Source organism: Macadamia integrifolia, chromosome 5 (assembly GCF_013358625.1).
Source record: "Macadamia integrifolia cultivar HAES 741 chromosome 5, SCU_Mint_v3, whole genome shotgun sequence".
NCBI classification, from domain to species: Eukaryota; Viridiplantae; Streptophyta; class Magnoliopsida; order Proteales; family Proteaceae; genus Macadamia; species Macadamia integrifolia.
In genome coordinates this window covers 23246827-23258624 of record NC_056561.1, presented here as the reverse complement: position 1 = coordinate 23258624, position 11798 = coordinate 23246827, and the positions used below count along the sequence as shown (strand labels likewise).

The following is an 11798-nucleotide window of genomic DNA, read 5'->3' as shown; positions in this document are numbered from 1 at the left end:
GGAATCAGACTGCAGAGCCTCCCATCGGACTGTGAAGTTCAAATCATTCATTTTCTAGTGGCAGACAACATTGCATGCTCCGCTCCAAACTGAACATTTTACAGCCTACTGGATGTCTTCTATGCATTGTACTCATTCCATCTATCATCTCTTGGTGGAATCAGTTTTGAGTGATTAATATATCAATGCCACAAAGGATGCAATGATGACAAATATGAAAAACAGAGAGCAAAACACAAAAACCACATTTATGCTCTCTTGTGATCCATTTATAATCTGATTGCTGGTTAACAATTTATTGAAAGAAGAAACAAAATTGAGATAAGACCTATGGTTTATGATCATCATGAATATAAACCAAAACACCAAAAGAAACAAATTTGATGGAAGAATTCTACATTAAGGATGTTGGCTGGAATTTTAGTTCCCCGTATACACAAGCCATATCATTTTACTTGTGATTTGGTGTAACTGTCAGCAGCCAATGACAATGATTGTATAGAAACTGGGAAACCTGGGCCCATCTGCATGTAAAGATCACCATTACTAGCCATTCAATATACCTGAAGACTACATACATATATAGACAACTACGATACCAAAAAAAATAACATGTAAGGAGTAGAACAGGAGACTTTAGTACGAGTGATGCAAGAAAGGCTAGGAGCCACTAATCTCACAAATAAGAGGAAAAGGGACAGGTAGAGTAAGCGGGTCCTAATGTGGACAGGTAGACCCCAGAGTTCCACTGCTTGTATATAAGATTCCTAAACAAACAAGTTTGCCCAGTGACAGAGTATAGGTTTGAAAATACAGGACCATGGGAGAGTGCACAGTAGTCGTCAGAGTATCATAGGCATGAAATGACAAACATGGGGATGCATGCCAATACACGAGGGATATTTAATTTAATAAAGGTTTGGAATTCAACAAGTGGCTAATCCAGACATGTATTATCTACCCAACAGTTAAAACTGCAACATCATCATTCCACATGGCACAATGAGGACGGGCTGCAGGCTGTGAGAATGGGTGTTTCCCAAAGAAAAATGTATATTAAAACCACATATAATGATATAGTCATGGGAAAAGGTTTCCAGCACAAAAAATGCCCAAAGTCAATCAGGCCTAGTGACTATTATACACCATATGGAATAATGATTTGGACATCCAGATTTTGGATAGGTATGGAATTCCCTGGTTAAGCCATGCATCAAGGTGGCCCATCTCAACTGTATAGCCCACTACAAGAGGGTAAATGCTTAAAATAAATATAAGTAATTCTTAACGTTTATAATATGTGGAGGGCACAAGACTGGGTTTTTTTCTCTCACATCTTAATTTGCTGAATCAAATTCAGATTGAACTGGGTTTATATCCAGACAAGCTACTTCATTGTTGGTCTCTGGTTTTGATTTTACAACTCTGGCATTAACATATGGGATGTAGTTTTCCTGGCTGGGCAAGTCCAGGAGGTATCTATGGGTGGGAACCTAGTTTCATAGTTGATACGGCATCTAGGCGACCCAAGATGTTAGAGGGGGATTGGATGGAAAATAACACCAACAAGGTGACAAAGGCGACCAAAGCATGGCACACCTAGACGCGTTGACAACTATGCCTAGTTCTGACATTCGCCAAGTGAGGCTGAAATTTTGTGAAAAGGTAGACATGAAGGTCCCCTGCTCACATGTCTAGTTTCAACCTAAATGGAGTAATCAAGTGGCAAAATAAAAGCATTGAGAAATTGCTTAGACTATCCAAAGGGCGCATGTTAATACATCGTAAGCTATATGACTGAATTTGTGCCTGAAATTTAGGATGCCACCAACCCAAAACATTCCTTAGATAACTAACAGTCAAAACTGCCACATCACCCTTCCATGTGGTACAACTAGGTGCGCTTGTCATACATACCTCTTTGATATCCCATCCAGGATATTTTTTGACTTATACGTTTCCTTTCATTTTTTTAACCTTTTTCTTATTACTTAAAAAAAATAAAAACTGAGAACAGTTTCTGGCCCTAGGCATCCTCTGTGGTTTTATGGATCAGCAAAAAAGGATTAAACCTTGATTAAGAAAGGGAATAGGCTTGACTCCAAGTAAAACCCTCAGTACAAGAAAGATGACAGTATCTTAGTTTATTTTGTTACCATCATGATGACCTCTCTAATGGTGGATAGGTGGGTTGATGTAGACAAGTCACCTAAAGGGGTTATTTTATTCGAAATAAGTCTTGGGTTGGGTAATGTATGTGTTGGGCCTTTGATATCATCATAGTTATTAAGGCGTCACTAAGGCGATGCCAAGGCGTTAAGGCAGTATGGGTAGGCTAAGGCAATCATGCTGTTTATGGGTTTCATGTAAGGCAACGCCTTACGGCGCCTTATGACCAAGGCAGACACTTTTTATGTTTTTGTTTTTTACTCTTTAATGTATTAACACATATTCCATATATTTTGTTGTGATTGGCAAATCTATGGAATTCTATACACTTGACTATGGGATCAAGTCTATATAAAGTCAAAAACCATACTTTGGATGAACAAATCACAAATTGCAAAATCTTTTTCGCTATTTTCTTCTTCGTTTGGCAAAACTAGGGCACCATTCCTTCCTCCGTCGATTCCGGCTCCGATGAGTCTTCCTCAGGCCATTCCGACTTTGGCAAGCTACTCTTTTTCTTATTTTTCTTCTTCTTTTTTCAGTTCTCTGTTACTGAACATAGATCTCTTTCTCATCTTCTTTTTCTTCTTTTTTCTTTCTAGTCCTCTTCCCTTAATCCTTTCTTCTCTTCCTTCATTCTTCTTCCCGTTCTACCAAGACCTCCCTTCTCTTCTTTCATTCATTCTTCTTTCCTGATTTTCTTTTCTCATTCCAGCAATACTGACCTTAGTTGCAGCCCTAATCAGACTAACAAGAATAAAAATATAGTGGATGACCTTAGGCACTCATTTTGGAATCATAGAGGTAAGTATAATAAATACTTACATATTTGAATAGCCTTTTTCTTTATATTTCATAATTATATTATATGCTATGATGAAGATGACCTTACTTAGTTTATTCACCTTATTGATTTTTTTTTCTTTTTAATATTTTTATTATTTTTCATATATATATATATATATTTAAATTTTTATGAATATCTTGCATTTGTTTGAATCTTTAACCTTTACTTAGCATATAAGTAGAATTATATAATTTTTAATATGCTATTTGTGCCAAATAAAATGGTTACATAAAAAAAACAACACTAGAATGCTTTATTCGATAAGCCTTATGCCCGCCCTATTGCCAAAGTGCTTCGAAAGACCCTCAAACGCCTCGATCGCCTTAATAACTATGGATACCATGTGTATTCATTGTAATGGGCCACTTTCATGGGCCTAAAATATGGTACAAGGTAGGCATATGAGATTAGTAAAGTGAGTGTCTTTATTTCTTTATTTTAATTGTTATTAATTGTTTTAGCTAGGCTGGATCAGGATTCTATAGATCCAGTCATGTTTCAAGTCATTTTCTTTCATTATTTTAGGTCATTTTCTTTTATTATTTTAGTTTCTTAGTCAATTTATGTTACCTTAATAGTTAAGGATTGGGTTAGGCCTTTCCTTTTAGTGTTTGAGTCTGTTTTCGAGTCTTCGAGTCTTCCATATAAGTTTGTAAGAGGTTATGATGCAGTTGCACGATGGACTTAGGAAAGAAATATCTTTTGATTTGGTTTTCTATTGTTTTAGAATTAATTTCCTTTTAAATTAGTTAGCTTCTAATTTTAGAATAGTTTCCATTTTCAAGTAGTTTCCATTAATTGTTTGATTTTTCCTTTATATTAGTCATGTAATAGAGAAGAACTCAGTTTGGAGATTTTGAAGTTATATGCTTATGGCTACCGTGAATGCTTCCCTCTTCCCTATCCCTCTTTGAAATCCTTTTGTCTTTCTTTCCCTCTTGTTCAACCCCACCATCAATTATCCTCCCTCTTTATTTTCTGTTTAGCTTTTGTGAGAGAGTCGTAGGAGCGTGATTGAAGATCCAAGACCAGCCACCAAGTTCAGGTTGAAGTACAGAGACAGGTCCAAGATCGATCACCATTATCAAGGTTTGAGCTACAGTCGACCTTGGCCAGAACTCTCCAACCAGTCAGCCAAAACTAAAGCCCTTTGGAGGGTTTCTTAAGGACCACTAGGGGGCCCTTCGACCAGAATAGCAGGACCATCCAAGGCCTGCTGAAGCAACCGCAGGAAATCTCCTTCCTGCATGCGAGATCCTTCTCTGTCCAGATCTGGTCAGGTCCTTCGATCTCTTTGTTGCAGGCTACCCCAAGTTGAATCTATTGCTTTGGGAAGATCAGGTTGTGGTGATGATTTGCTTGGAATAGCAGACCCAGCCGACAGGTATCAACAAGGTTCCTTTCTTTTCGTTTTTCAGTCCTACCGCCCCTCTGTGAGTTGTCGAGAGGTTGAAGACAACCTCATAAAGTGAAGGGTTTGTTTTCTTTACCTTAAATTCCATCAATACCCCTCTCTTCTTTTATTCTCAGTGGACCTATTTTATTTCTCAGTTCCAAGTATACCCCTCCCCATCTTGAACGTGGCTTTCCCTTTTGAGAAATCTTCTTATGTTTAGGTTTTTTTTAAAACCCTGGTTTGACCGTACTTCCCTCAATTTTATTTCCTTATTATCTCTTGTCCTATTTTCTCCCTGGTTCCTAAATTACCCTTTTACTAGCATATTGTAGCTTGGCCTTTAGTTCCATCTAATTACAAGTCTGCCACTCCCTTCTAAAGTTCTATTCATTTACAAAACTGCCACCTTCATTGGAAACTTCAACTTAATTACAATTCTGCCATTTAGTTGAAGTTTTATTTCAATACAATTGTTATTGGGTGTTGCCTTTGTTTTATTGAGTATTTAAATGGGCCCTAAGCGATCCGATTTCAGCCCTTGGGATTTGGATCCGCATCAGGTTACAATCTTGTACACTAATTTGATTAATGAGATTTTGGCTTGAACCTTTTCTTTTGCTGCTAAAAAACTATGCATGCTGTGAGAATCAAGTAAGGGTGGGAAATCCTTGGGATCAGTGTGATTCTGATCCAGAACTGCTGGTGGGAAGTCAAATGTCACATTCTTCTGTTTCTATTTGTCTCACAAGTTGCTGTTTACTTTTGTTATCATCTTTTGTTCTCTTCTTCCTGCTGCTGCCAAGTGCGTACTGTTTTTCAAGTAATCCTTTGATTTCACAATCGGGGTGGGGTGGGGTGGGGTGGGGTGGGGTGGGGTGGGGGGAACCTTGAATGGCAACTTGTGAAACAAATAGAAACGGAAGAATGTAATCCTTGGATCCTTTACATTATGTTTTGTTTGTTTTTTAACTTTTAATAATGTATTTCACATTTTTAATCAGTAACTTATATATGTACTTATGTAGTACAGTTTCAGTTAATGACTCTACATACATTAGCAAACTTTGGTCAACACCACAAATACAACTTTAGGTGTTTTTCCATGAAACTAATTATGTGAATGGGTTAGCAATGTCTAAAATAGGACGTACACAAAAAATAGGGAAAAAAAAAACACATTTTGGGGGTTGAAACCAAAGTTTCCACCAAACCGGGGATAATTTCCTTGGTTTCCTCGAAATTTCCCAGATTTCTACCGAAATTTGTCTCCCCAAGGGTCGAAACCCGATATTTTGAACCTTGATCCCTACTACTTCTAGTTGCAAGCTCTACTGTCTGTTCCTCTGACCTATGCTAAAAAAAATTTGTTGATGAACAACACCTCTCTCCCCACCCCCCCAAAGGGTGTAAATTGGCTCGGTTCTTTTTTTTTGGTTCAGTTTTAGTTTGATTCAAAGGGATGATGAGGTGAATCAAAACCAAACCAAAAGCTGACTCGGTTTTGGATTTGGATACTCAGGCCGAACTAATTCGGTCAGTTCTAATTCAGTTTTACTATGGTTTTGCAGCTTGGTTTCAATTCGGTTATGTAAATGGTTCCACTCTTGAACCATGTTGTGATGGACCAAGGCCATACTTTATAACTCAAAGTATGCTGATCCATAATGGGCTCAAGTTATGGGCCTCATGCCATTGTTAAGCTCTAAAATTGTCTTAGGATGTGAAATATGTGAATACAAGTTGCAAAAAAAACACTCTTGAATGACAAAATCCTAAAAATCACCCACTTCAACCAACTCAAATATATTAAAAAGAGGATATAGAAGCTTAGAACAATTCAGAATACTTGGTACAGAAATCTGATTACAAGATAGGTATATAAATATTCTCTCTTTTCTCCAATCTGCGTCTTATTCCATTGATCATAAAAGTCTCTTCAGGTAATCATTCGAAATCACCTATTAAACAAGACAAAACCCACCAAAATCTAACCATAGTGAACTCATATAACTTACAACCAACTCAGACAAGTTGCCATAGCATATTCAGAATACCCTCTATAAATATAATCATCCACTTAAAGATGTGGTTGATCAGAATTAAGAACACAGAAAAGAAAAAAAAAATCAGAAAAGGGTTTTAGGGGTTGACCATCTCCTTTAACTAAAGAAAAGGAAACAGGAAAAAAGAAACAAGGTGAGGAGCAAAATCACCAACCATGGGTTCTAGTGTTCTACATCTGAGAACAACTGCTGGGTTCTAGTGTTCTACATCTGAGAACCACTGCTCAGTGTTCCGTGTTCTCACTCTCAATTGAGAGAGAAGAAGGGTGGAACTGTGGGAGTCTCAACCAGCAGCGGTGCAACCTCCTCAAAAGGGATTTACGATTCAGTGAATCGTGAAAAGTGATTTACCTCAACTAGTACTAGGGTTTTTGTTTTAAGGGGTAACTCGGTTCGGTTTCAGTTTGAGCTGACGGTTCTTATACCCTGAACTGTAACCGAAGTGAATACTCATGTACTCGAACTGAATTAATTTGGCTTGGTTTCGGTTTCAAAAAAAAAAAAAAAAACGAGAGAAAAAGAGAAGTGACTAAAAATGTCATTTTAATTGGGTTTTGTGGCAATCTTATCATCAATCAGCCAGCAAATGGAAGGTCTAATGACCGGATGTAGAGAACAAAACCAATGTAGAATTTGCACGGATTGAAAACATGGTAATTTGTTTCGAGGAATCCACAAAGGCTACTCGTTAGGTTTAGAGTCTGTGATTAGATAGAATTTGATAAGTAGAATATGTAGTTAAAAGACTTTGCTATGGGTTAGGTAGGTTACTAGATATGGACACTCAAAGTAGTAACAACAGCAGCACTTAATTAATTGTAAGTGGATCTATGATCCTCAGGCTTAGTTGGATTATTGGTTCTATGGTCCAATTGCTCTATAAGCTTTTAGTGTGCTAAAATAGGATTGTTTTGATGCACCTAGATCTTCTAGAGGTACCTCTTAAGTGTTCAGCAGGAGTTGGGCTATTGTTTTTTAGCAACTACTTACTATTCTTTCATAACAGGAAACCATATAAAGGTTGGCAGCCCAAGTAAGAATTTCAGCATCAATAAATTTTTGCGTAGTCAGGTCTCTCTATGGGTGGATTCCTAGCCACTCTCTTTTGTGCGTACCCTGCACTTCTAGTTTCTATTTACCATTACAGCAGCCTAATCTAAGTTTCCGGTCACATAATCAACCATCTTTCATGATATTCTCTCCACCAAACCGCCATGCAACAAAACCCATAACCTGCTAGCTACAACCCTAGAATACTGATTGCACTGTTCTTAACCTATTTATTTTCTGAAACCAGTTCCCGAATTTATTCCAGTCCCTTAAACCATTGTTGCTATTCATAGTTGCTATTCATACAAAGCTCTAGTTCTGATCATCCAAACTTAACCTTCCCATCACCACCCATCATTAAATTCCTACCCTAGCTGTAAACTGATCCTACCACCCTCAAGCGACTAGTCTCTTCCCCTGCTGCAAACAGCAACAGCTTACGAATAATTTTACCTACTTGACTGCCTAGTTTGGCTGGAGGCTGCATTAGTTGTAACTCTTTGGAGCCACTACAATTGTGGCACCCCATTATTAGATCACATTACCATCAAATTTAGGTATCCTGTGATTTTCCCACATATGATCTGCACAAAACAAGATCAGGGAAACAGAATATACCTGTCTTTAATTTTCTTTTACTTTATATATTTGCTGATATTATTATATAAATCATATTAAATGAATAAGACATGCCAGAACTGACATACAACCATATCAAAGAAGTGACTCACTACAGGCTAACAGGCTTACCGTACTGCACAAGGTGAAGGAATTCACATATCCAGCATATTTGGAAGCTGCAAAATAGATAAATAAATGAATTTGTTAAATAACAAAAAGAACCAGAAATCTGTCCACATGTGTCAAGATGCATATGCTTAGCACAACCTATGCATGATATTAGAAAATATTTTGTTAGAGCCAAAATATTTCATGACACATTGTCACTTTGAATTTTCAACTTATACTGGCGAAGAATCCTCTACAGTAAAAATAAATAGAAGTTTGTAGCAGAATAGCCAAGTGCCAAAAGTAAAATCAGAGGCTTTTATATTTTGATAAATAACATTTCATTTCTGATACAAAGGAAAAGCCCCACAGAAATTTTACAAGATTTGTGATTAAAGCTAGAGACCATACCAAAAGACAACAATAACAAGCAACCTGACTGAAACAATAACTTCCAGCTAGCTCTAGTATCTGTAACTAAGTTCTTCGAAATTTTATGCTTTGGGTGGGAGTACCTTTCTAAGAAAAATGGTATAAACTCCATGGAAAAATATTCTTGGTTCATTTTGAATAACTTTGTAACCACAACAACTGATGCAAACCCCCCACCCCCCGGCGCGGGCGGGGGGAAGGTTTCCTGGACCTCACACTTAAGAAGCATTCCTGTGAGATGGCATTTGGTAGGTTAGATGGGGCCTAAATTATGCGGACAGGGAGAGCCTAATGTTCACTCTCACATGTTCAGTTCCAGTCCAGATGAAGTTCAGCAACATGGCTAGATGAAACTTTGAAAATTCAATAAGAAAAAGAAACTTTTAAGAATTAACTAGAAACAAATGGATGGCCGAAACTACAGGCGGTAAATGGCAATACATGGGGCTACATTGTTGAATTTGGCTCTCAAATTTGAAACATGGTAAATCCAGACCACGTCTTATCTACACAATTGTCAGAACCCACATCACCCCCCCATGTGGCACAACTAGGTGGACCACATAGGAAAGGCTTACTATGTGAGCCATGCAAAGACATTTTACCAATTTTTTGGTTGATAATCTGCTCACACACCCCCCTTTTCCAAATGTAATTAGTATGTGATGTCAGCTTATCGTTAATATACAAATAGACATATGTAATGTCCACAACATTATAGGAAAGCTTACATTCCTGAAAGCATATGGATTTCCAAACACAGAACACCCTATGTGCTTTAGCTTGAATCACCTTTGCAAGTGAAAGCGATTTATTTGGGGCATGAATAGTAAATGAAGAATGTGTAATGTCTATTAATCTGTGCCTTTTGTGTGTGTACCGCAGGTATGTTCCTCAGATTCTCCACTGAAATCATCTTTATCCCTTTGGAAAAGAGGGGGGGGGGGGGGGGAGTAAAGAGGGAGGGTGGAAAACAAAATGATATAGATTACTCACTCTTCTTTAAACCCACAGGCTTTGCAAGCAAAAGTGCGTTCACAAATGCACCAACATTCTCACGTATATACTCTTCTGAAAAGTTTACCTGCAATTTTTACATATTTATTATGTTATCATTGTGAGATGGTTAGAGCCAAATAAAATCAAATCATGCTCACTAACCACTGAGTACATTCACCTATCGTGATGATAAATTTGAATTTAACTATGCAATTAGAAATGGTATATCAGTCATCATACCTTCCCAAGGCCCACATGCACAATGGCAGTTTTGTCAATTTTAAAATCAATACGACCACGTTTTGCCTCTTGCACTGCCCCAGCAACATCACTGGTCACGGAACCTAGCTATATAGCAGGAAGAAAATAATTAAGGCAATGTGATCCATCCATATGTTTACATCCATTCAACATCAACAAGAGGATAACTCACTTTGGGGTTTGGCATCAAACCACGTGGTCCAAGAATTCTTGCTATCTGTCACAGGAAGTTCAAAACCTTTATTTGAAGAGAAGTACAAGTTTGATTCAGTTATACATTACATATATAGTATAAAATTCTCATACCTTCCCAAGACGGGGCATGAAAAGCGGCGTCGCGATACACTTGTCAAAATTGAGCTTGCCACCACCTGCAGGAATCCAAATCAAGAAGTTTTAAAAGTCAAAATGTAGTTCAAATTAGAGAAAATATTTTCAATGGTATACAGTGAGATAACATGATAAAGTGACAGTAACTTGCTGATAGCCAAAAGCAGCAAATTTTGTTCTCCCTCCACATGGTCTCAATTTTGATTCCACATCCTACTGTATCACAGTTATGATTTCATTTATTGCAAGGATGTATATAATAGTGTTAAAACATTAGGTAGGTTTTATAACTATTATCACAATATATAAATTGAAAGGGAAAGGAAAACTCTTCAGTTCTCAGTGGGTTGTTATTGGAGATGAGATATTTCATGTATTGGAGTAAGCGAATTACTATTTTTGATTTCCTCAATAAGCTCATCCGCTCCAACTACATCAGCCCCTGCAGCTCTAGCTTCATCTGCAGCTGATCCTTCAGCAAACACAGCTACCCGGACAACCTGACAAGCAATATATTTCCTTTTCATGAACAAAGGATGCACAACATCTTGCATGGATCACATCATAAAGACCATGCATAAACTTGAAGGTCACCTTTCCAGTACCATGAGGCAGAGTTGCAGCACCACGCACCATCTATGGCCAATTCAGATAGGAAAAAAGTGTAAATGCAAGTTGAAGATCCAATCAACTGAAACACTGAAAATTCTAGAAGCAATAGTTTAAAGACATTAGAATTAAAATAGTCTCATATATGGCATGAGAAGAATGGTGGAAACAACAAACTAACATATATGGAACTTTTGATATTCCTATCTCACAAATATAGGGTTGATAAACCGTGCCCCCTATGAGAGCTGCAACTTCTGCCCGGCTTGTTGCTTTAGATAAATCTTTCGACAGGGATAATTTACAGTTTTGAGGGCAGCTTTTGGAAAATAGGAGCTATATGTGACGTGAAGAGGGAACAACTGTACTTATGCGCATACATTTCGACTTGGATGTTTATTTTGGGTATTTGCAGACTCCATGCCTAGGCTCTGAAGTGTGAAACACATATTCACTCACTGGCAGTGTTCCTTCTAGAAATTAGAAAGAGAGGCTAGGAGTCCTGGAGTCCAGCTCCTTGTGCTAATCTTTGGGGATTTTGGAAGGAGAGACGAAGTTTGAGGACCATTATGAATCGTTTCCCACAGTTTGTGCTGATATTTATTGAGTGGGCTCTTGCAACCAGCTGAATTTTGGGCCCAATTGGTTTCCTCCTTGGTATATGACTGACCCATATCGTATATATGGGCATTCTTTTGGATATAAATGGGGAGGGAACCTTTTCTTTTTCCCCTAGTAACGGACACATCATGCACATGTTTTGAACTTAATAAAATAGGAAAATGTTATGGTTACTAAATTGAAAAAAAAAAAAAAAAAAAACTCCATCCACTTACAACCTACTATGTCAGACATGTTTGGGACCATTTGAATATGGCAGAACACATTAGAAAAGCTATAAAGGTAAATATAT

At 37.6% G+C, this 11798-nt stretch overlaps 1 protein-coding gene across 1 annotated transcript in view; it reads right to left on the bottom strand.

Moving 5' to 3' along the window:
• Positions 1–215: 215 nt before the first annotated feature.
• The window catches only part of LOC122080008, a 21418-nt gene continuing 9835 nt past the window's right edge, over positions 216–11798 (bottom strand). Inside the window, exons 3-10 of the mRNA XM_042646852.1 lie at positions 10871–10912; positions 10671–10776; positions 10253–10317; positions 10119–10163; positions 9926–10033; positions 9683–9770; positions 8276–8322; positions 216–524 (exon numbers count right to left, since the gene is read on the bottom strand). Coding sequence (XP_042502786.1) covers positions 447–524; positions 8276–8322; positions 9683–9770; positions 9926–10033; positions 10119–10163; positions 10253–10317; positions 10671–10776; positions 10871–10912 — 579 coding nt within the window. The 3' untranslated portion in view covers positions 216–446. The remainder of the gene's footprint in view (positions 525–8275; positions 8323–9682; positions 9771–9925; positions 10034–10118; positions 10164–10252; positions 10318–10670; positions 10777–10870; positions 10913–11798) is intronic.